Source organism: Panthera uncia (assembly GCF_023721935.1).
Source record: "Panthera uncia isolate 11264 chromosome C1 unlocalized genomic scaffold, Puncia_PCG_1.0 HiC_scaffold_4, whole genome shotgun sequence".
In the NCBI taxonomy this organism is placed as follows: Eukaryota; Metazoa; Chordata; class Mammalia; order Carnivora; family Felidae; genus Panthera; species Panthera uncia.
Genome location: NW_026057585.1, coordinates 73,790,790 through 73,816,351, shown reverse-complemented (window position 1 = coordinate 73,816,351; position 25,562 = coordinate 73,790,790). Strand labels below are relative to the sequence as shown.

The 25,562-nt window shown below is 40.5% G+C and overlaps 1 protein-coding gene and 1 pseudogene across 3 annotated transcripts in view; both read left to right on the top strand.

Moving 5' to 3' along the window:
• Positions 1-9,198, top strand: part of LOC125913533 (zinc finger protein 684-like) — a 29,862-nt gene extending 20,664 nt beyond the window's left edge. For all 3 annotated transcript variants that reach the window (XM_049618710.1, XM_049618712.1, XM_049618711.1), the window contains 3 exons: positions 1,373-1,499; positions 1,830-1,925; positions 7,429-9,198. In XM_049618710.1, the coding sequence (XP_049474667.1) occupies positions 1,373-1,499; positions 1,830-1,925; positions 7,429-8,333 (1,128 nt within the window). In that variant the 3' untranslated portion in view covers positions 8,334-9,198. The remainder of the gene's footprint in view (positions 1-1,372; positions 1,500-1,829; positions 1,926-7,428) is intronic.
• Positions 1,420-24,965, top strand: LOC125913538 (zinc finger protein 684-like; annotated as a pseudogene).
• Positions 24,966-25,562: the final 597 nt, after the last annotated feature.

The window sequence follows — 25,562 nt, the reverse complement described above, 5'->3', positions numbered from 1 at the left end:
TTTTAGTGATTTCCATTTTATCTATTTTTTTCTTTTGTCACTTACACTTTTCCTTTCATATCTAAGAAACCATGGCCTAATCCAAGCTCATGAAGATTTACTCCAATGTTTTCTTCTAAGAATTTTATAATTTTAGTTCTTACATTTACGTCTTTGATCCATTTTTAGTTCATTTTTAAATTTTTTTTTAAATGTTTACTTATTTTTGACAGAGGGACGGAGCGTGAGCTGGGGAGGGGCAGAGAAAGAGGGAGACACAGAATCCGAAGCAGGCTCCAGGCTCTGAGCTGTCAGCACAGAGCCCGACGCGGGGCTCGAACTCACAGACTGTGAGATCATGACCTGAGCCGAAGTCAGACACTCAACGACTGAGCCACCCAGGCGCCCCCATTTTTAGTTCATTTTTATGTGTGATGTGAGGTGTTTATGTGCGTTTAAGGCGGTCCAGCTTCATTCTTTTGCATGTGGATATCTAGTCCCAACACCACTTATTAAAGAGACTGATCTTTACTCGATTTAATTGTCCCGACACTAGTGAATATTTTTAATGTGATTTTTGTTTCTCACACAAAGTATATTTCTGAGTCAAGCATACAGTAGTTATCATATATAACTTTATGAAAACTTAACAATGAATATATGATCATAAGAGGCTCCCATGATTCTCCTGCAAGTTCCCAAATAATATACACTTTGTTTTATTTTTTTTTAACATAACTTATTGTCAAATTGGCTTACATACAATACCCAGTTCTCATCCCAACAAGTGCCCTCCTCAATGCCCATCACCCATTTTCCCCTCTCCCCAATGCCCCCATCCACCCTCAGTTTGTTCTCTGTATATAAGAGTCTCTTGTGGTTTGCCTTCCTCCCTCTCTGTTTGTAACTATTTTTTCCCCTTCCCTTCCCTCATGGTCTTCTGTTAAGTTTCTCAAGATCTACATATGAGTGAAAACATGATATCTTCCTTTTCTGACTGACTTATTTTACTTAGCTTAATACCTTCCGGTTCCGTCCACATTGCTGCAAATGGCATGATTTCATTCTTTCTCATTGCCAAGTAGTATTCCATTGTATATATAAACCATAGCTTCTTTATCCATTCATCAGTTGATGGACACTTAGGCTCTTTCCATAATTTGGCTACTGTTGAAAGCGCTGCTATAAACATTGGGTTACATGTGCCCCTATGTATCAGCACTCCTGTATCCCTTGGGTAAATTCCTAATGGCGCTATTGCTGGGTCATAAGGTAGTTCTATTTTTAATTTTTTGAGGAACCTCCACACTGTTTTCCAGAGCAGCTGCACTAGTTTGCATTCCCACCAACAGATAATGCACACTTTAGTTTGAAGATGAATGTTCCGTTACAGGGATCGGTGACATTCCAGGATGTGGCTGTGGACTTCACCCCAGAAGAGTGGCAGCTGCTGGACTGTGATCAGAGAACCTTGTATTGGGATGTGATGCTGGAGAACTTTAGAAACCTCACCGCAGTGGGTAAGGACAATGGGTGGTAACTAACTCTTCACTGTAACTGAGCATGTACTCATAGTGCCCTTCCTGTGGGACGTGTGGACATTCTAAAGCATTACGGAGTTTGGCCCTGAGTGTCAGTGGTCACAGACTCTTGATCCCCTTTGAGATGAAGCATAAACAGAGAATGTGTGTTTATGCTTCCACCTTCCAAATGGCGGAGAAAGGTCTTTTTTGTTCTAAAGTCTGTCATCCTTTCCAGGCTCTGAGATTCAAGGAGGCAGACCTGAATTGTGAGGTAGTTGTTTGTGTCTCGCACTTTGTCTCCAGTTCTGTGTTGTTTCCCACGAACAGGGGGTCCAGTTACCAAAACAAAAGTGATCTTCAAGGAGGAGCAAGGACAGGAGTCATGGATGGTGGAGGGGGAGAACCCATGTTGGCGCTATCCAGGTGAGTGAGAGAAAGCTAGGCAGATGGGAGTCTTTGGAATTGAGATTCCAGTTGGTCAGTGAGGGACAGGTACCTTTGAAGCACCTCTTAAAAGCCACACCTTTGGAAGTGACTGGGTATGCTTGACCTACCAATTCATTGTCAGATCCGCAGATGACACCTTCACTCACTCGGCCCACGTAGCTGTTTTTTGTCTTTGCTCAGCTCTTATATGGAGGAATGTCCCTTTCCTCTCTGCCCAGGCTCCAATATGCTTCCTGTTTTATGTAGGTCCTTGCTTTGTTCTCTTAATTCCCCAAGTCCTCATTCTTCTTTTTTCCTCATCATGATCATAGATTGGGGTGCCTGGGTGGCTTAGTCAGTTAACCAACCGATTCTTGATCTCAGGTCAGGTCTTGATCTCAGGGTCGTGAGTTCAAGCCTCGCATTGGGCTCCACACTGGGCATGGAGCCTACTTTGTAAAACAAGACAAAACTAAAAAATGATCCCAGATCTTTTTTTATACATCTAATTCTTTTTTTTTTTTTTTTTTTTAGTTTTTTGTTTTTTTAACGTTTATTCATTTTTTTAAAAATTTTTTTTAACGTTTATTTATTTTTGAGACAGAGAGAGACAGAGCATGAACGGGGGAGGGTCAGAGAGAGGGAGACACAGAATCCAAAACAGGCTCCAGGCTCTGAGCTGTCAGCACAGAGCCTGACGTGGGGCTCGACCTCACGGACCGCGAGATCATGACCTGAGCCGAAGTCGGACGCTTAACCGACTGAGCCACCCAGGTGCCCCACGTTTATTCATTTTTGAGAGACAGAGAGAGGCAGAGCATGAGCGGGGAAGGGGCAGAGAGGGAGACACAGAATCTGAAGCAGGCTCCAGGCTCTGAGCTGTCAGCATAGAGCCCAACACGGAGCTCGAACTCATGAGCTGTGAGATCATGACCTGAGCTGAGGTCAGAAGCTCAGCTGACTGAGCCAACCAGGCGCCCCTATACGTCTAATTCTTACACTGTAGTCAGATCATGTAGATTTGAAGTCTTACTCCACCAGTCACTGTCTAACCTAATTATTTTGTAGCACAACTTTATTTATAAAACAGGGATAATATTAATCCTCACTTCAGGTTTCTTTTAAAGATTATGTGAGTTACTACATGCAAACCCGTTCAAGTAGTTGGCAGATAGTAAGAGTTCAGTATATGTTGGCTATTTTTATTTTTATTTTTTTTGTTTAATTTTTTAAAGAGATTTTTATTTTAAAACTTACAGGAACTTTATGTTCTAATTATTCCTCTTTTCAAAAAAAAAAACCCAAAAAACCTTTTCTTATAGCATATACCCCATCTCTGTACCCCACCTTGCTCATCTTTCATCTCACTGCTGACTTGGGGTATCTACCTTATAGTGCATCTGTCCGCTTCACTTGGTGATACTGATGTCATTTGGAAATTCTCCAGCTTCATTTGAGTTGGTTCCTCGCTAATCTGCCCTCACCCTCACTTCCTGCTTATCCACCTTTGTTTCTTGCCTTCGTGTCTCTCTCCAGAACTTCTCCCACAGTAACTCCTTCAGAAACTGCATCCCTCTGAAGAACTCGCATGATTTTCTTTGTGCTCTCTCTGCCTCTCCAACTTCCCATTCCCGTAATTTTCCCCACCTGGCTTTAATCTCCGTTTATTCATAGTAACCAATATTTAATATGCTTCAACCTTCACCTTTCTCTTTAAATTATAATCAAGGATAATGACTGGCCTGCTGCTTTGCAGTCTCTGAATCACTGTGGTAAGCAACTTAGCTTTTCTGTGTCACGAGTGTTTCCTTAAATACTGTTAGACTTATTACTGGTGATTTCAATTATTAGGTTATCCAAGACGGATTTAAAATAAAATTTTCTTTTTCCACAGAGCCCGTAAAAGAAGTATGTTTCAAATGATTAAGACACCAATTAAGTGTATTTTACATTCCTGGGACCCCCAACTTCTAATGCAAACCAAGTGAATTTTAACTCCTGCTATGGTGTCTAAGCCATTCATGATTCTATGTTGCCAATTCTGTTCTATTTTCTGTTTTATATTAGATGTTCGTGCGAGATTTATCCAAATCATTTCATTTTCTGAGTCACTCTTCTGACAAATTAGCAGGAGTTATTCCTTTATAACATTTATTAAGTGATACTTAAATGGCTTTTAAGGTCTCTTTAATGTGATCCCATTCTGTTTATCTGGAACGGTCCATCTTTTCCCTATTCCATGGCAGTTGGGCTCTTTAGTGAACTTTGTACACGATTTTCTTCTGTGTGTCAGTTATTTTGATACTGGTGTGCTCTAAAACCAGCATGCTACTAAGTCTGAATTCAGTGTTCTCTTTCATGATAACTCCAGCCTATGTTAATCTCTACCTATTTGAAGCTCCGTCCCAGCTCTGCTATGGCTCTTTCATGAAAACTTGACATATATTCTTTTAGATTTTTTTAAAACTTTATTTATTTATTATTATTTTTTAAAATTTACATCCAAGTTAGCATATAGTGCAATAATGATTTCAGGAGTAGATTCCAGTGATTCATCCCCTGTGTATAACACCCAGTGCTCATCCCAACAAGCGTGTGCCTTAATGCCCTTTGCCCATTTAGCCCATTCCCCCACCTACAACCCCTCCAGCAGTCCTCAGTTTGTTCTCTGTATTTAAGAGTCTCTTATGTTTTGACCCCTCCCTGTTTTTATATTATTTTTGCTTCCCTTCCCTTATGTTCATCTGTTCTGTGTCTTAAAGTCCTCATATGAGTGAAGTCATATGATACTTGTCTTTCTCTGACTAATTTCGCTTAGCATAATACCCTCTAGTTCCATCCACATAGTTGCAAATGGCAAGATTTCATTCTTTTTGATTGCTGAGTAATACTTCATTGTATATATATATACCACATCTTTATCCATTCATCTGTCCATGGACATTTGGGCCTTTTCCATACTTTGGCTATTGTCAATAGCACTGCTGTAAACATTGGGGTGTATGTGCCCCCTTTGAAACAGTACACCTGTATCCCTTGGCTAAGTACTTAGTAGTGTAACTGCTGGGTCGTAGGGTAGTTCTATTTTTAATTTTTTAAAGAACCTCCATACTATTTTCCAGGGTGTCTGCACCAGTTTAAAACCCTGTATGCTCATGGGGCACCTGGGTGGCTCAATTGGTTATGTGTCCAACTTCGGCTCAGGTCATGATCTCATGGTTCGTGGGTTCAAGCCCTGCGTTGGGCTCTGTGCTGACAGCTCAGAGCCTGGAGCCTGCTTTGGATTCTGTGTCTCCCTCTCTCTTTTGCCCTTCTCCTGCTCGTGCTCTCTCTCTGTCTCTCAACAATAAATAAATGTTAAAAAACATTTTTTTTTAAACCCTGTGTGCTCTTAAGGCATCTTTTCTCATGATAATGCCCTGAAGAGAAAGTCCTATATCATTTTTTGTTTTTATACCATTGCTGAGCACACACTGGATATTTAACGAACATTTCATTAATTTACTGTTGTAAAGTCAGGCACTGTGGGATGCTTCTTATTCTTTCAGTGAAGCTTTTGTTACGTTTCCTGAGGAGGATTCAAAGAAAGCAAAAAAACCCATTACCATTTTCCAAGGTGTGAAAATTGTAGTTGAGAGGCAAAACAGCCATATCAGATATTTTAAAATTTTATGAGTGTGGAAGATTTGTTGGATGTACAATAACATTGCAGTTTTTTTCTAGCTAATTGTCAGAATGAGTGGTTTCGGGCAGCAGTGGGACTGTCCTGGAAGTTCAGAGAAAATGGAGCTTAAAGTTAAAGTATGCAAAGATGAGAGGAGTCATTTTTTGAGATTATGGAACAATGGCTCCTCCCTAAAGAATATGTAAGTACTAAATAGGGTGAGAGGTGATGAGGTAGAGCAAGTTAAGATGGGAAAGGAACATGAGCAAAATATTGTAATTATTTAGAGTCTAGAATTCTTGGAACAGAAGGTATTTGTTCAGGACTAGAAAAATGCGTGCTTAGATACCATGAATGAATTCATTATAATGTATAGTTTTGTTCACCAGGCTGATTGCCCTGGATATTTCAGTTGGTTACTATTAGTTGAGGGAACCCAGGACGCTGCTGCTTCCCATTAGTTGAAGCAGCGAGGAAAGAAGACAGGAACTTCACTCTGCATAAAGAAATGTGTACCGAAGGGGTGCCTGGGTGGCTTAGTCGGTTGAGTGTCCGACTTCAGCTCAGGTCATGATCTCTCTGCTGGTGAGTTCGAGCCTCACATCGGGCTCTGTGCTGACAGCTCGGAGCCCGGAGCCTGCTTCGGATTCTGTCTCCCTCTCTCTCTGCCCCTCCCCCGCTCACACTCTGTCTCTCTCTGTCTCTCAAAAATGAATAAATGTTAAGAAAATTTTAAAAAAAATGTGTACCGGTGGCTATAGCCCACTGCTTGGAGCAGCTCCACAGAGAAGAAGGCATGAGGTTAGAAGCTGGGGTGTTGTACTAACACTCCACAAGGAGAGAAATTCAGGAGGGGGGTTTTAACCCCTTCTCCCTCTTTTTTTAAGTTTATTTTTTTAAGCAGTTTCTACACACAATATGAGGCTCAAACTCATGACCCCGAGATCAAGAGCCATGTGCTCCTCCGACTGAGCCAGTCAGGCACCCTCCCCCCCTTTTTAGTGGAGAGATCGACTGGAGATTTGTAGTGTCTTGAGGATAGGAATGAAAAAATGTGACTTCAGCTTTCTAAGGACTAGGTTGTTGGGTAGATTGAAAGAAAATGTAAAAACTGTACTTGTCAAATACAAATACAACAAATAGTTGTCATATATAGAAACCCAACCAGAATAAAAGCAACAGCAAGCAGACAGAATCTGTGCCTGGGCTTCCAAGGACACAGGAGAATGAATCCCAGCTGTTGTAGATTGGTGCCCTCTGCAGACGTGTCTCACCTGTGATTTGGATGGAGTTAGAGGACTGGAGATGTAAGAATGTTCTTGAAGGTAACTGCCATTGTGCCAGGTGATTAAGAGGAGAAAGAGATGTGAATGAGGGAAACGGGGAGCTGTCCTACCAGGGTAATCTAGGACCGGGGTGGTGGGGACTCTGATTCTGATCTGCTGCCTCCAGATCTGGTTTTTCCTCTGATATTTTCCCTTAACTCCAGAGTCTCTTGTTCCTCTGGTCACTCATCCATGGGTAGATCCCTGCAATAGGTCTCCATTCTGTGAGATAACCATGCATCAATGTTGAGCAACCTTTTGACTTCCTTTGTGCCCTACTCACTGTAACTTGTGCCTATTTAACTGTCTTCCATAGGTCACAAGATAAGCCATCTGTTCTCATTGTCATTCATCTCCCATTTCCTCTTCAGCAGTTTTATTCTTAAAGCTCAAGAGCAAGGCAAATACAGGATTTATTTCAGAATTAGATACTAGATTTGAAATCATGTTTCTTTCAATAACTGTTGATGGAAAAAATTAACGAGGCATGTCTTATTGTACTCCTTTTTAGAAGCTGATTGGCTGCTTGTTGATGAATCAGAGAAGAACCAAGAAAGCAAAGACAATTTTTTGAATTCAGTTTTGTTCACCTTCAATAAAATTCTGACTACGGAGAGGCACCATGGTTATAACATGAGCACAAGCCTTAATCCTACAAGAAAAAAACCATATGAATGTAAATCATATGGGAAGAGTTTGCAGTCTACTTTAGATTTACTTAATTATAATACATACTATACTGGAGAAAACTCTTATGAATGCACTCAATGTGGGAAAACCTTCAAAAAGAAGTTTCATTTCATTAGACATGAAAAAAATCATACGAGGAAAAAGCCCTTTGAATGCAACGACTGTGGGAAAGCCTATAGCAGGAAGTCTCACCTTACATCTCATCAGAAAATCCATAATGGAGAGGGAGCCTTTGTGTGCAGTGATTGTGGGAAAGCATTTATGTACAGAGCACAACTGGTGGTCCACCAGAGACTTCATACTGGAGAGAAGCCTTATGAATGCCATCAGTGTGGGAAGTCATTCACTTGGAACTCTTCCTTTACCCAACATGTGAAATCTCATACACTCGAAAACTCGTTTGAATGTAAAGAATGTGGGAAAACCTTCAGGTATAGCTCATCCCTTTATAAACATTCTAGATTTCATACAGGAGAGAAACCTTACCGATGTATCATATGTGGCAAAGCCTTTGGTAACACATCTGTGCTTGTTACGCATCAAAGAATTCATACAGGAGAGAAACCATATGGGTGTATTGAATGTGGCAAAGCCTTCATCAAGAAGTCACATCTCCTTAGACATCAGATAACTCACACAGGAGAAAAGCCCTATCAATGTAACAAATGTGGGAAAGCTTTTTCCCAGAAGTCAAATCTTATTGTACATCAGAAAACTCATACATAATATTCATGCTGTGAATATGACAAAGCCTTAAATATTAGATAAATCTTATTAAATCGAAAATTCATGGTGAAGAGAAATCCACCAATTTGGATTTGGCAAAGTAGATTCCCATAAAAAAATAATGCCAGTCATGTTCTGAAAGTGATAATAAAGTGTTAAAAAGATCACAGAAAACATTGATTTATAAATAATAGAGCATGGAGCTTAAAAAGTAGCATAAATTAATGAAGGAATTAGTGAAAACTACATTTACCGTCTCTGATTTTTATTTTTATAACAAATTATCAAATATGCAAGTGTGAGTATAAAATGTTTACGTATTAAATTATATCTGTTAAGAGTGAAGCACATATCATTTTTTCTTCCAATCCTAAAAACCTGCAAGTGAAAAAATGTGGTTTAATACGAAGTATGAATTTCAGTAATATTTTCATCCATTTGGCACTTTTAATGGGCAAGGCAGTGTTACTGAATCTCAGTCTCCTCTTTAATTATAAAACTTGTTGGGGTGCCTGGGTGGCTCGTCGGTTGGGCGTCCGACTTCGGCTTGGGTCATGATCTCACGGTCTGAGTTCGAGCCCCGCGTCGGGCTCTGTGCTGACAGCTCAGAGCCTGGAGCCTGTTTCGGATTCTGTGTCTCCCTCTCTCTCTGCTCCTCTCCTGTTCATGCTCTGTCTCTCTCTGTCTCAAAAATAAATAAACGTTAAAAAAAATTTTTAATTACAAAACTTGTTAAAAAGATGTTTTCCTGTGTATGTAAGCAGCAAAACAATATACCAATTGAGAGGGAAAAGCATTTGTATTCTGTATTACGGTAAGCATTCAGTTGAAAATAAGTTTGTAAATAAAACATTTGCCCTTCACACATTCCTGTTCTTTTTCACTGGTGTATCTACATAAGGTGTAAGCACAGCTCAAGTAATGTTTAACTGAGGTACCATCTGTATTTGATTTTAATAGACTAGGGTGTCCTGATACTTTGCAACTTTGGGGGAGTGAGTTTTTGTGTCTGTTTTTGTTTTCTTGTAAGAAATTGAGACAGGCTTAGCTCTTATGGGTGCCTGGAGTTGTCCTTGTGACAGCATAGGCGGCGTTAAGTTGCAGAGAGCGTGTCCCTCCTTAGCAACTTCACTTTGGAATGTGATATTATGTAAGTTATGCATAGTCCCTTAAAAGGATGAACCACCCATTATTTAAGCTGGAGTTTTTAATTGCTGTCCACAGTGTTCCTTGATAATGTCAAAAAAAACTTTATGCCTTTTCCTGAGTAGTGACAAAACAACCTGAACCTAAATTTGGAAATCAAGCCTTTTCAAGTTTAAGCTGAGTTATAACTGTTGCATTGTTTTTCTTTCATTAGCCATTTTTTGAAGAGTAACATTGAGTAATGATTGTGAGAGATAGTACTTTTTTGAACAAGCACACAACTTATGGAACTAAGTTAAATCTTGTCTACTGACAAGAATTCTTCGCTTGACCAAACTTTTATCAGTCGCCTGCACCTTCTAGGCCTTCTCTTCTGTGCACTTCCTTGTAAAATGGTTTTAGCAAGAATCTCATGGAGTCAGTTTAACCAGAACTCCCTACCCTTGGTATTTGATCAGATTCCTCATCCTCTACCATCCATCACCCTGGCCTGTCTTCAGCAACAGTCGCGTTTGTTAGGTCGATTTAGCCAGAATCCTCCTTACCTCTGATTTTCCACCCATTGATTCCCACCTTGGTCCTTTGCTATACATTCCCACTTGCCCATGCTGTATTCAGAGTTAAGACCAATCTCTCTACCCAATTGAAATCTCAATACAGTGGTCCTTATACCTATTGCAATGGTCCTGTCTTGCCATCTTTAACAAGTGACCTTGAATATATTCTTTCTTTTTTTAATTTTTATTTTCGAGAAAGCGCAAGTGGGGGAGGGGCAGAGAGACGGAGACACAATTCAAAGCAGGCTCCAGGCTCCGAACTGTCAGCACAGAGCCCGATGCGGGGCTCAAACTCACGAACCGCGAGATCATGACCTGTGCTGAAGTCGGACCCTCAACCGACTGAGCCACCCAGATGCCCCGAATATCTTCTTTCTTTCATACTCCCCAAGTGTTTCAGGAGGCTACAGGCTGGTTTTACTCTCGTAGTTCCAAAAATGTCTGGAACCCCTTTCTTTTGGAATTGTCTTTCAGAATCAGTTTGATAGCCATGCCGGAAATTCTTTAGGTATTTATAGTCACAGGACTTGCCTTTTTTTCAGCTCAACGTTTTTCTCACTTCCTACATGAGATCCTCATTTTGTCCTACTTAGTTTTACCATTCCCATCCTGTCTCCCTTTCCCAAGCCCTTATCTCTCATCTGAGAAACTCCAAACTACTTAAAGGTAGTAGTTAGGAAGAGAGGCGGTAGGGGGCTCTACTGTTGCCAGCATGATGTGAGGCCCCTTGAAAGAGCAGCTGTGTGGGTCAACGTGGCAAGAAGTGTGCGGTGATCTGCTCTGGGGATAAGGGAATAAAACAAGGGAGTTTTAATTGTAATATATCAGGAAGCATGTAATCTGGGGTTCATAAATTATTTTGCTCCCTTCTGTAAGTGGAAGTAGGAATGCACTAGTAGAAAAAAATATTTCCAGTACTGGACAGATATAAACTGCCTCCTAGACAGCTTTTGCCACTGACCTCATTGTCAGGCTGTACAAAATTTTGGCAAGAAGAAAAACAGAACTATGCTTGGACTCATCTAAACATCTTGGATTCCCAGAACTCCCTAGTCTATTTGTGCTCTGTGGCTGAGACAGCCACGCACAATTTAGGTGAGAAATCCCTTGATTTTTACCACCTCTTTACAGTTTGTCATACCTTGAGATTTCCCGGGGGTTTGTTGTTTGTTTGTTTTACTCTATAAAAAGATAATTCAAAATGCCTTTTCTCTCTTTTATTTATACATAGGTGGTGTATTGGCATTTTCCCCCCAATGAAACTGTTCATTTTTCTGATTATATATGGTAATTTTTAAGAATCAAATATGAAAAATGTAATGAGAAAACAAAAAATGGAAAGGGAAATCTGAGTTTAGGAGTCCTCATGTTCTAGAAAAAAGGAGAACATTTAGGCCTTCTAAGATGTAAAAAATTAAGAGTAGAGGGGCGCCTGGGTGGCGCAGTCGGTTAAGCGTCCGACTTCAGCCAGGTCACGATCTCGCGGTCCGTGAGTTCGAGCCCCGCGTCAGGCTCTGGGCTGATGGCTCGGAGCCTGGAGCCTGGAGCCTGTTTCCGATTCTGTGTTTCCCTCTCTCTCTGCCCCTCCCCCGTTCATGCTCTGTCTCTCTCTGTCCCAAAAATAAATTAAAAACGTTGAAAAAAAAATTTAAAAAAAAAAATTAAGAGTAGAAAAGCATAGAAATAGAATATGTAACTTACAAATCTGAAGAGAGGAATAATGAGAACTTAATATATCCAACAGAGATCAGGGAAAGTGAAAAGTGCAGAAAAACTCTACACTTTATTCATATTTCACTACTTTCCCCACAAATGTCCTTTTTCTGTTCTACGATCCAATCCAAGATACCACATTGTATTTAAACCAACAATGTTCTTTTTAACAAAATTTTTTTTTCCAGTCCAGGATCCAAACCAGGATTACCATTGCATGTCTTTTTTCCTTTTCTTTCTTTTCTTTTTCTTTCTTTCTTTCTTTCTTTCTTTCTTTCTTTCTTTCTTTCTTTCTTTCTTTCTCTCACAAAGACCATATGGATTTATGGATTTATTTAATTTATTTCTTTAGTAGCATAAATTTTTTTTAATTTTTTTTAAATATAATTTATTGTCAAGTTAGCTAACACACAGAGTATACAGTGTGCTCTTAGCTTCGGGAGTAGATTCCCATGATTCATCACTTATATATATAACACTCAGTCCTTATCCCAACAAGTGCCCTCCTCAATGCTCATTACCATTTTCCCCTCCCGGCCCCGCCGTCAACCCTCAATTTGTTCTCTGTATTTAAGAGTCTTGTGATTTGACTCCCTCTCAGTTTTTTTTCCTCTCAGACTATTTTTTTTCTTTCCCTTCCGCCATGGTCTTCTATTAAGTTTCTCAAATTCCACGTATTAGTGAGAACATAGATCTTTCTTTGACTGACTTATTTCACTTAGCATAATACCCTTCAGTTCCATCCACATTGTTGCAAATGTGAAGATTTCATTTTTTTTCATTGCCAAGTAGTATTCCATTGTATATATATATACCACATCATCTTGATCCATTCATCAGTTGATGGACATCTGGGCTCTTTCCATACTTGGGCTATTGTTAATAGCCCTGCTATAAACATTGGGGCTATGAATCAGCACTCCTGTATCCTTTGGATACATTCCTAGTAGTGTATTCCTAGTAGTGTTATTGCTGGGTCATAGGGTGGTTCTATTTTTAATTTTTTTGAGGAGCCTCCATACTGTTTTTCAGAGTGGCTGCACCAGTTTGCATTCCCACCAACAGTGCAAGAGGGTTCCCCTTTCTCCACATCCTTGCCAACATCTATTATTGCCTGAGTTGTTCATTTTAGCCACTCTGACCGGTGCAGTGGTATCTCAATGTGGTTTTGATTTGTATTTCCTTGATGATGAGTGATGTTGAACGTCTTTTCATGTGTCTGTTAGCCATCTGGATGTTCTTCTTTTGAAAAGTGTCTATTCATGTCTCCTGCCCATTTCTTCATTGGATTATTTGTTTCTCAGGTGTTGAGTTTGATAAGTTCTTTATAGATTTTGGATTATAACCTTTTATTCAATACATCATTTGCAAATATCGTCTCCCATTCCGTTGGTTGCCTTTTAGTTTCATTGGTTCCCTTGCTGTGCAGAAGCTTTTTATCTTGATGAATTCCCAATAGTTCATTTTTGCTTTTATTTCTCTTGCCTCTGGAGACGCGTTGAGTAAGAAGTTGCTGCAGCTGAGGTCAGAGGTTGTTGACTGTTTTCCCCTATAGCATTTTGATGGTTTCCTGTCTCATATTTAGGTCTTTCATCTATTTTGAGTTTATTTTTGTGTCTGGTATAAGAAAGTGGTCCAGTTTCATTCCTTTGCATGTTGCTGTCCAGTTTTCCCAGCACCATTTGCTAAAGAGACTGTCTTTTTTCCATTGGATACTCTTTCCTGCTATGAAAGATTAGTTGGCCATACATTTTTTGGTCCCATTCTGGGTTCTCTATTCTGTTTGATTGGTCTATGTGTCTGTTTCTGTGCCAATACCATACTGTCTTGATGATTACGGCTTTGTAGTACAGGCTAAAGTCCGGGATTGTGATGCCTCCAACTTTGATTTTCTTTTTCAACATTACTTTGGCTATTCAGGGTCTTTTCCCACTGCATTTCTTTAGATTCCCTTAATCTGAAATAATTCCTCATCCTTTCAACATCTTTCATGACTTTGTTATTTTTGGAAAGTACAAGCCAGTTATTTTGTTGAATGTCCCTCGTGTTCAGTTGGTCTGATGTTTTCTCATAATTAGATTCAAGGAATGCATTTTCGGCAAGTATATTACATAAGTGATATTCTCAGCATTTCAGGACAGGAGGCACAATGTTGACTTGTTTCATTACTGGTAATTTTAACTTTGATCACTTGGTTAAGGTGGCATCTACCAGGTTTCTCCATTGCAAAATTACCATTTTTTTCCTTTGTAATTAAGTAATTTGTAGGAGAAATATCCTGTTTTTCATCAAAAATTTATTAGTATCAAATAAAATACAACAAGTGCTCCATGAGGGCTGGTATTTTCATCTGTTTTGTTCATTAGTACACACCTAAATCAATGCCTGGTACATAACATGAGCTTGATCAACATGTTTTTGTTGAATGAATATTAGATATATGCTTACAATAAGGCCTGATAGTATACACACATTTTATTTTATGTTTATTTATTTTTGAGAGAGTATGAATGGGGGAGGGGCAGAGAGAGAGAGAGAGAGAGAGAGAGAGAGAGAATCCCAAGCAGGCTCCGTGATGTCAGTGTGCAGTCTCACTCAGGGCTCAACCTCATGAACAGTGAGATCATGACCTGAGCCAAAGTTGGAGGCTTAATGGACAGAGCCACCCAGGTGCCTCCACACATTTTATTTTAAAGGGTGGGGGCAGAGGATTGAGGTAAAAAGATCTGCAAAAAACAAAAAACAAACAAATAAAAAACCATGTAAAAGAGAAAGTGTCTCAAACCCACTCTGGGCAAAAGGGTTTTGTTTTTGTTTTGCACACTATAATTCATGGGGAAAATTATCATTCTGGTACAATTCTGGGAGAAACTATCATTCCTAATAAGAAATTTTAAAATGGCTTTCATTGATTAAAACTTGGTCTAGAGGGGCGCCTGGGTGGCTCAGTCAGTTAAGCGGCCGACTTTGGCTCCGGTCATGATCTCGTGGTCTGTGAGTTCGAGCCCCGCGTCCCGCGTCGGGCTCCGTGCTGACAGCTCAGAGCCTGGAGCCTGTTTCCGATTCTGTGTCTCCCTCTCTCTGACCCTCCCCTGTTCATGCTGTGTTTCTCTCTGTCTCAAAAATAAATAAACGTTAAAAAATAAAAAATTAAAAATTAAAAAGACTTGGTCTAGAAACTAGTCATTTCCCCACCTTGATTCCTGAGAGATACACTCTCCTCTTTGTAGCTAGCCAAAAATGATTAGGTAATCCTTCTCTTTTCCTTTTATAAAGTCTTTTCCCTGAGTGAAACTTGAAATTGGACTCCTGCCAATGTTACTTTACAGCAAGACCGTAATAAAAAAGACTGAAACTTACTCATAATTAGGCTGTCTAAAGTAAAGAACCTTTTTAGCAGGGCTCTAATACATTAAACAGTTAATATTTAAAAATTATTTAAAATAAAAACATATTTATGTTATTCCTGTGTTGCTAAAATAAGTTTGTTTTTAAAAAGAAAATGAAAGAAGAAATCACATTTGGCCATGATACATTTTCCTTTCAATAAATTACTGTTTCCTCTTTGCCATGTCGATATGCTATATATTTTCCATATGTCATCTCTATATAAATAACTCAAAATTACATACACGTTTCTCTTCAATATAACCAGAGCGCTCCATGAAGCTCAAGTGCCACCAAACTAGAGATTTCCACCAGGTGAAGGGGAAATCCCTAAGGCTTTGCCGACATAAATTCCACGAGCCTTGTGGGAAATGTAGTCTCAGGTGGCTTTGCCGGGAAGACCCTGAGAAATCTCGGCGCGTTGTTATTCCCGCGCACGCGCAGGAGGGCCCTCCGGAAGTGGTCTATGTTCCTCGGCGTACTTGGGTGCTGAGCTGCTAGAGATCGTGAAGGGCTGCAGGGACAGTTGAAGGGCAAAGACCGGCGTGTTGGTTCATGCAAAGGAAATAAAAACTGTAGGTAACCCCGCTGCACGGTAGCATGTGAGTCAGAAAGCCGAGGAAGGACGAGGCTCCCGCTGCCCTGGGGTGGAGCCCAGGTCTGGCTGGCGTGCGGCGGATCTGTTTGCGTCGCCGTGTTGTAGGTGCTGTGCACTGCGTAGGGAGCCCACGCCTGGGCGTTGAACTGCCCCTCACCTTATTCTAGGAGCCTTTTGACTCTCAAACTGCAGTGAACCCCCTCAAGGTGGCGGAGACGAGAGCCAACACATCGAGAGCCAAACACTGTTAAACACTTTTCAAAGTGCATTTATTTATCATGGTTACTCAGCGTTGTTAAGTGTCCTCATCATTTCACAGAGAGATGTGGAGTTACCTGCTTCAAAGCACACAGCTGGTAGTAAGTGGAGATGGTGTTCAAACCCAGAGCAGTTTTACCTGAAATTTCATTCCTTTTTGCAACATAATACTCTGAAACAATAAAGTTAGTTTGTATTCTTTCAGAGGAGTGAATGTTAAGTGAATTTCGACCTGTGATCATTGTTTTTTGTTTGTTTGTTTGTTTGTTTGTTTGTTTTTGAGAGAACCCTTAGTGTCTCTGCAGGAAGACTGTAATTGAACCTGTGGGTCCTTCTTGCATGTACCTGCCTGTTTCAGTTTCCAGCAGCCCTGGTTAAAATCTACACAAGGCCAACCTAGGGCCACAGATGATTGTGAGTTTACAGTCTTGGGGTCCAGGGTGAAGGTTCCAGTTGCTTCTCTGTCCTCCAGTCCATCTTTTCTAGAAGAAGGAAAGAAGAAAGAGATTAATCCTGGGAAGACTCTCCTGACCTGGGACTTTTTATCCCATTTCAGGAGAGACAGGAATCGTCTTTCATTCCACCTATCTGGTGAGAGTAGAGCTTGACTCATGGCATTACAAGTGAGTGCCTTCAGAGGTGTTGTCCTAAGTGTTTGAGGAGAGAGCTGAGAATTACAGAAAAATGGAGAGTTGGGTGTATGTGGTCAGGCTCCACAGGAGAAGGAAACTCACAGGAGGAAATTGAGGGTATGATCAAGGGAAGGAAGAATCAAGAACTGCTACAGAAGAAATTGTTTCTTTCCTAAACACCTTCTCGCCTCCCCTCCCCATCTGCCTGCCCCAGCCTGTCCTTCTTTCTCTCCTTTTCTCTCTCTCTGGGCTCTCACAAACACACATTAGCACCAGTGCATCCCTTTCATTTCCTATTGGTCCACTGGTTCTTTCAAGGCTGGTTCCATACTGTTGGAGTTGTTACATTTGCCTTTTGGTGTACTGATTCCCTCTGTCCCCTTGCCTAAATGCAGAAAGAATTTACGGAGTAATCACAGACTGGTAGCGCCAGAAGATTTTTTAGGCAACTTCTAGTTCTGCTTCCTCATTTTAAGGAGGAATGAAACTAGCCCGGAGATCGCAATTGAGTGCCTGGAACTAAATGGCTTGTTAGTGGCTAAGTCAGGTGCCAGTCCAGTCTCTGATTCCCAGATCATTGACTTTTTCCTGCCCCACAGTTCATTTGGGCCAAAGTTGCTTAATACGTTTCTTTTGAAAATGCGTAGCAAGGAGAGAACCAGCACTAAAAGCGGTTCATCCATTAATGCATTCGGCAAACATTTGCTAAGTATCTGATGTGAGCCGGACACCGTTCTGTTGCTTGGTGAGCAAAACAGAGTCCACAGTGAGCAAAACAGAGTCTCTTTTCGTGGAAGGAAATAAGCAAAAACCAAATAACCTGTCACCTGGTGGCAAGTGGTATGAGGAAAAGGAGTAAGGGTGTATGGCCTGATGGTGACAGTGAGAGAAGCTGTGTTATATGAGGGGGTCAAGAAAAGCTTCACTGCTAAGTGACATGTAGACAGGGACCTAAAAGAATTTAGAGAGTGAGGGATGCCTAAGTGGCTCAGTCGGTTAAGCATCTGACTTCGGCCCAGGTCATGATCTCGCAGTTCAAGCATCTGACTTTGGCTCAGGTCATGATCTCGCAGTTCACAAGTTCGAGCCCAGCGTCGAGCTCTGTGCTGACAGCTCAGAGCCTGGAGCCTGCTTTGGATTCTGTGTCTCCCTCTCTCTCTGCCCCTCCCCCACTCATACTCTGTCTCTCAAAACAACACACTACAGTAAACATTAAAAAATAAATAATTGGGGCGCCTGGGTGGCTCAGTCGGTTGAGCGTCCGACTTCGGCTCAGGTCACAATCTCGCAGTCTGTGAGTTCGAGCCCTGCGTCAGGCTCTGTGCTGACAGCTCGGAGCCTGGAGCCTGCTTCAGATTCTGTGTCTCTCCATCTCTCAGCGCCTCCCCTGCTCATGCTCTGTCTCTCTCTGTCTCAGAAATAAACATTAAAAAAACTTTAAAAAAATAAATAAATAAATAATTTGGGGCGCCTGGGTGGCTCAGTCGGTTAAGCGGCCGACTTTGGCTCAGGTCATGATCTCGCGGTCTGTGAGTTCGAGCCCCGCGTCGGGCTCTGTGCTGACAGCTTGGAGCCTGGAGCCTGTTTCCGATTCTGTGTCTCCCTCTCTCTGGCCCTCCCCCGTTCATGCTCTGTCTCTCTCTGTCTCAAAAATAAATAAACGTTAAAAAAAATTTTTTTAAAAAACATTAAAAAAAATAATAATTTAAGAATTTAGAGAGTGAGCTGTGCAGTATCCGAGTTTTTCCAGGGAAAGAACAGTCCAAGTAGAAGAAATGTACAGAGAAGGTCATAGGGTCTGCACACTGTAATGTTGAATGCAAATGTGTGATTAATCAGTCAGAAAAAACGTAGCCAATCAATGAATTATTGGCCTTGTCCTAGAGAATAAGGCATAACAATTCCATAGATAAGGTTTGCCTCGCATGTACTATGAAAGAAAAAATTTGATAAGTGTTTATTATGTAGGAGATTTGTTATAAATGCGGTAGGGGTTTTCATATGACCATTTTTGGTGTCCTTTTTATCTAAACATACATGAGGCCAAGGCCATGCTCAGTGAACTTAATATTTTCTCTTTTTCCTTCTCTTCCTCTGTACCTCCCCATTATATATGAATGTATATATATGTGTGTGTGTATATACATGTGTGTGTATGTGTATGTAGTGGGGCAATTTGAATATGATTTTGTTCTCTCACAAATTTTAATTCTGAGTCTAGTACATAGTAGTTTTTAGTTACCCTGTATAACTTATTGCAGACTGAGAACAATGAACATAATCAGAGCAACTGCTCTGAATCCCCTCCACTTCCCCCAGCGGTACCCACTACAGGTAAAAGACAAATGTGCCGTTACAGGGATCGGTGACATTCCAGGATGTGGCTGTGGACTTCACCCCAGAAGAGTGGCAGCTGCTGGACCGTGATCAGAGAACCTTGTATTGGGATGTGATGCTGGAGAACTTTAGAAACCTCACCGCAGTGGGTAAGGACAGTGGGTGGTAACTAACTCTTCACTGTAACTGAGCATGTACTCATAGTGCCCTTCCTGTGGGACGTGTGGACATTCTAAAGCATTACGGAGTTTGGCCCTGAGTGTCGGTGGTCACAGACTCTTGATCCCCTTTGAGATGAAGCATAAACAGAGAATGTGTGTTTATGCTTCCATCTCCCTCCTCTCCTCTCTGCCCGGGCTCCTACGCTGCCTGTTTTATGTAGGTCCTTGCTTTGTTCTCTTAATTCCCCAAATCCTCCTTCTTCTTCCTTCCTAAACGTGATCGCAGATATTTTCTGTGTATCTGGCTCTTACAGTGTAGTCAGATTGTGTGGTTTTCAGAAACAAGGAATGAGGTGAGAGTATAGAGTGTTGCACTAATCTTGATGGAAGGGAATCAAATCTCAGAAATAGTGAAGAACCATCTTCTCCCCATTTCCCTAACAGTATTATTATCAGCTGACTTAGCCTTGTAGGGATTTGAGCTTGGCAGTGATTTTGTTACATTGGACAAGGTTACATTGACTTCATGGTAACCATCAGAATTGACCTTGACCTCAAAATATATAAAGGCAAATGTTGCTATAAACCAGAAGCCTTGTGTTTCAGGTCCCCAAAGTTAATAGAAATCATAAGTGTGGAAACCAAAATGGAAACTTTGAGTTGAAGGGTGTGGTGTCATGGGCAAAGCAGGGTTCTGGAGAGTGTTGTATCTAGGAAATTGAAAGAGGTTGTAAAAAGCAGTTAATTTTCAGGACAAAGTCACGAAAAGTGGTAGAAATAGCTGATGATACACGCAAACAAAAATTTATGGCTGGTCTCTCAAATGTTCCTCTGGGCCCCTCCCTGTGTTCCTGGGTAGATGCAGGCTTTGGGGGCTGAATCCTAGCTGGAAGTGGAGTTGGACAGTTTTATACACAGAGGCCTCAGCCATGATTTGGATGATTTGAGAGGATATAGGAGTGTGCTTACGGATAAAAGGGAGTTAATGGTTTCATAGTCATTTGGTGGTTGTGTGCAGGGGAAGGAGAAAGAGAGTTGTATGAAGGAAATTAGGAAGATCCTAACAGGATAATCTTGTTTCTTTTAATGTAATGTTTATTTATTATTGACAAAGAGAAAGAGAGAGAGAGCATGGGGGAGGGGCAAAGAGGGAGACACAGAATCCAAAGCAGGCTCCAGGCTCTGAGCTGTCAGCATAAGAGCCAGACACGGGGTTCAAACTCACGAACTGCGAGATCATGACCTGAGCTGAAGTCAGTCGCTTAACCGACTGAGTCACCCAGGGGCCCCCAGGATAATCTAGTTTTTAGATGTTGTTGGCCTTGACTCTTATTAAGCTTCTCCAAACCAATCCACATCTTCTCATTTCCCCATGCTACTTTTATGTCTTGCTCCTCTGATTACCCTTTCATTTCTCTGACATGGCTCTTCTGTTCTCAGAGCTTAAAACTTTGTGTCCTTGTTAAGAGTGCTTTCTAACATCATCCTTTGTCATTATAACTTTACCTTGTTCCCGTTTAACCGTCTTCCACAGGTTGGAAAGTCTTGTTTATAAATAGAAAAAGCTATTTGTCGGGGCGCCTGGGTGGCTCAGTCGGTTGGGCGTCCGACTTCAGCTCAGGTCACGATCTCGCGGTCCGCGAGTTCGAGCCCCGCGTCGGGCTCTGGGCTGACGGCTCAGAGCCTGGAGCCTGCTTCCGATTCTGTGTCTCCCTCTCTCTCTGCCCCTCCCCCATTCATGCTCTGTCTCTCTCTGTCTCAAAAATAAATAAACGTTAAAAAAAAAAAATTAAAAAAATAAAAAAAAAAAAGAAAAAGCTATTTGTCATTATTGTTTTCCACAAGACCCCATTTCAGCAATTTGTTCTTAAAGCCCAGGGGCAGGGCAAATACAAATTTCTTTTGTTTTGCTGTCCAGAATGGGGAAGTAGACTCCAAGAGAGGTTTGTGTGTGTGTGGTAAAAAAACACAGAATATGAGATCTACCCTCTGGACAGATTTTTATGTGTACAGTACAATTTTGTTAACTGTTCGCACATCGTTGAACAGCAGATCTCTAGAGCCTTTTCATCTTGCGTGACTGAAACTTTGTACCTCCTGAATGACAACTCTCCATCTCTCCACCCCTCCCAGCCTCTGGCAACCACCGTTCTACCTTCTATATCTACGTGTTTGACTATTTTAAATTCCTCATATGAGTGGAATCTTGCCGTATTTATCCTTCTGTGACTGGTTTATTTCACTTAGCCTAATGCCTTCAGGGTTCATCCATGTTGTAGCTTATGATACAATTTCCTTCTTTTTTCAAATAGTATGTATGTAGATACTACATTTTCTTTATCCCTTTACCTTTAAAAAAATTTTGTTTTAATGTTTATTCATTTTTGAGAGAGAGACAGAGCGCGAGACAGGGAGGGACAGAGAGTGAGGGAGACACAGAATGTGAAGCAGGCTCCAGGCTCTGAGCTGTCAGCACAGAGTCCGACACAGGGCTCTAACCCACAAACTATGAGATAGATCATCACCTGAGCCGAAGTCAGCCGCTTAACCTACTGAGCCACCCGGGTGCCCCATATCCCTTTACCTTTTAATTGACATTAGATTGTTTCTAACTCTTGGCTATTGTGAACAATGCTGCAGTGAACACGGGAGTGTAAACATCTCTAGAAATCCTGTTTTCAGTTGTTTTGATAAATGTCCAGAAGTGGGATTTCTGGATCATATGTTGGTTCCCTTTCTGGTATTTTGAGGAAACTCCATAGTGTTTCCCACAGTGGTTGTACCATTTTACATTCCCACAAACAGTGCACAAGGTCCCATTATCTCCATGTGTTTGTGCCAATACTGGTTATTTTCTGTTGTTGTTGTTGTTTATAATAGACATCCTAACAGATGTGAGGTGTTCTCTTATTGTGGTTTTGACTTGCATTTCCCTGATGATTAATGATGTTGAGCATCTTTTCATGTACTTGTTGACCATTTATTTGTATGTCTTCTTTGGAGACAGGTCTATTAACGTCCTTTGCCCATTTTTTGCTATTGAGTTGTGGGGGTTCCTTACAGATTTGAGATACTAACCTCTTACCTGGCAAGTGTTTTTTAAACATTTTTTTCTCCCATTCTGTAGGTTGCCTTTTCACTTTGTTGGTTGTCTCCTTTGCTGCACAGAAGCCTTTGGATTTGATGTGGTTCCAGTTGTCTGTTTGCTTTTGTTGCCAATGCTTTTGGAGTCATTCAACAACTTTGTAAGACCTTCGTAAGACCAACCTTACAAAGCTTTCCCCCTGTGTTTTCTTCTAGGAGTTTTACAGTTTCAGGTCTCACATTTAAGTCTCTAATACATTTTGAGTTGATTTTTGCGTGTGGTGTAAGATTATGGTCCAATTTCACTCTTTTACATGTGGATATCTGGTTTTCCTAGCACTCTTTGTTGAAGAGACCATCCTTTCCCCATTGTGTAGTCTTGGCTCCCTTGTTGAAGACCATATATGCGTGCGTTTGTTTCTGGGCTCTCTCTTCTGTTCCATTGGTCTAGGTGCCTGCCTGTCTTTATGCCAGTACTATACTATTTTGATTAATGTAATTTTGAAGTATGGTTTCAAGTCAGGAAGTATGAAGTCTCCTGCTTTGTTCCCTTTCTTAAGAATGTTTTAACGATTTGAGTCCTTTGTGGTTCCATATGAATTCTAGAATTGTTTTTTTGTATTTCTGCAAAAAATACCCCTGGAATTGTATTGAATCTGTAGATTGCTTTGGGAAGTATGGACATTTTTAACAATATTAAGTCTTCTAGTCTGTGAAGTCAGTTTACTTGTCTTTAGTTTCAGCAGTATTTTGTAGTTGTCCATATACAAGTCTTTCACTTCCTTGGTTAAGTTTATTCCTAATTAATTCTTTCTGATGCTGTTATAGGATTGTTTTCTCAATTTCCTTTTTGGATTATTTGTTTTAGTGTATGGAAACACAACTGATTTTTGTATATTGACTTTGCATCCTGCAACTTTGCCAAATTTGTGTATTAGTTCTAAATAGGTGTGTGTGTGTGTGTGTGTGTGTGTGTGTGTGTGTGTGTTCTTTAGGGTTTTCTACATATAAGATCATGTCATCTGTGAACGGAGATACTTTATGCCTCCCTTTCCAGTTTGGGTGCCTTTATTTCTTTTTCTTACCTAATTGGTCTAGCTAGGGCTTTAGGACTATGTTGAATAGAAGTGGTCAGAATAGGCATCCTTGTTAATATTATAGACTTTAAAATTTTTCTTTTCCTAACATGAGATTGGAAAGAGTAACTGGGAATGTTTAATTTTATACCTTTTTAGAAGTTATCTGCTTACTTGATGATGCACTAGAGAGACAGGAGGGAAGCAAAGACAATTTTTTGAATCAAGATATGTTCACCTTCAAGGAAACACTGACCATGAAGAGAGTCCAAAATTGTAACCTGAGTATAAAATGTATTTCTTCAAGACAAACACAACATAAATGTGAGTCAAATGGAAAGAGTCTGCAACCTAATTCACACTGGCCTAGTTATAATAAAAGTTATACCGGAGAAAATTCTTATGAATACAAGGACTGTGGAAAAGCCTTCAAAAACAAGTTTTGTCTTATTAGACATGAGAAAAAAGCACAGAAGGAAAAAAAGCTTTGGCTGCACTGAATGTGGGAAAGCCTTCCAAAAGAGGTCTCATCTTGTTAGACATGAAAAAAAGCATACAAGAGAAAAAAACCCTTTGAATTCAATGACTGTGGGAAAGCCTTTAACAGTAAGGGACACCTTATAGCCCATCAAAAAATTCATAGTGGAGAGAGATCCTTTGCGTGCAGTGATTGTGGGAAAGCATTTGTGCACGGAGCACAACTGGTGGTCGGTCCCCCAGAGACTTCACACTAGAGAGAAACCTTATGAATGCCATCCGTGCGGGAAGTTGTTCACTCACAACTCCTCCTTTACCCAACACGTGAAATCTCATGCACTCGAGAACTCGTTTGAATGTAAGGAATGCGAGAAAACCTTTGAGTACGGTTTATCCCTTTATAAACGTTCTAGATTTCCTATAGGAGAGAAGTCCTACAGATGTAGAGAATGTGGCAAAGCCTCAGTGCTTGTCACGCATCAGAGGATTCATACAGGCGAGAGACCCCCATGGGTGTACGAACTGTGGAAAAGCCCTCATCAAGAAGTCACATCTCCTTAAACATTACTTAACTCCTACAGCAGAGCAACAAAACAAATGTGGCGCATGTGGGAGATGTTTTAACCGGAAGACACATCTCACTGTCCATCAAAGAACTCATAAACACATGGGAGCTTTGTGAATGTGGGAGAACGTGCAGTTAGCCTTTTAATAAAGCAGCAAAGAATTAATAATGAGAAAAAAAACCCACCAGTTGGATGAATGTGGAAAAGCATGTTCTGAAATTCATATTCTGTAAGTGGTACTGCTAATTTTATTGAGAAGATAACAGAAGATTTTGAGTTTACAAGTTGAGAATTTTACTGCATAGCATAAAACTGAAGAAGTTGTAAACAATTTCAAAATCAAGGCATCAAGCTGACTATAATTACATATATGTATTGCCCCAATTTATGATTTTTATACAAGTTATACAAGTGCATTGCTTAAGAAATTTGTATAACCATAGGTTTGAAATATGTGCTACGCACATTACACGAAATTATATCTGTTATGATGATGGTTGCACAGCATTGTGATTGTACTTAATGCCATGAATTACTTAAAATGGTTAAAATAGTACATTTTATGGTGTGTATATTTTATTGCAAGAAAAAACATATAAATAAAACTTAAAACCAAAACTATGTCTGGTAAAATGTCTGGTAAACACCGTCATTGTCTCTTCAAATCTAAAATCACCATATGCAGAATTGCTAATTATAAGTGAAATCAGTGCCTTATTATGTAGAATGAAGTTCAGTACTATGAATTTTATCTCTGACCATTTCTTGGCACCTGTGAATAGTAGTGGAGGTTTTTACTGAGCCTTCTGGAGCCTCCTTTTAAATAATAGAAGTCAGGGACAGTGATGAAATCTTGCACTGCCTCTGCTGAGCTGAAGACATTGGGTAATATGTTTTCTTGTCTGTGCAGAACACCGAAGCGTGTGTGTATGTGTGTATTTAATCCTGATTAACTGGACACTGAAGAAAGAAATCAGCTGTGTTTTGTAATACTCTGAGCACTTAGTACGGGAAGAGAGGCATTTCTTCAGGTAAATAGTCATGTAAATAAAAGCCATCCTATTTAACTGGCACGGCTACCTTAGTAGGACAGAACCTAGCTCAAGCAGCATGTAACTGGGGTACTTTGTTTGGAAAAATTAGGCATCGTGATACTTTGCAGAAACTTCTGGAAGAAAATTAGTACTTTTTTGTTGTGGAAATTGATTCAGAGGTCTCTCAGGCCTGGTTGGAAGTT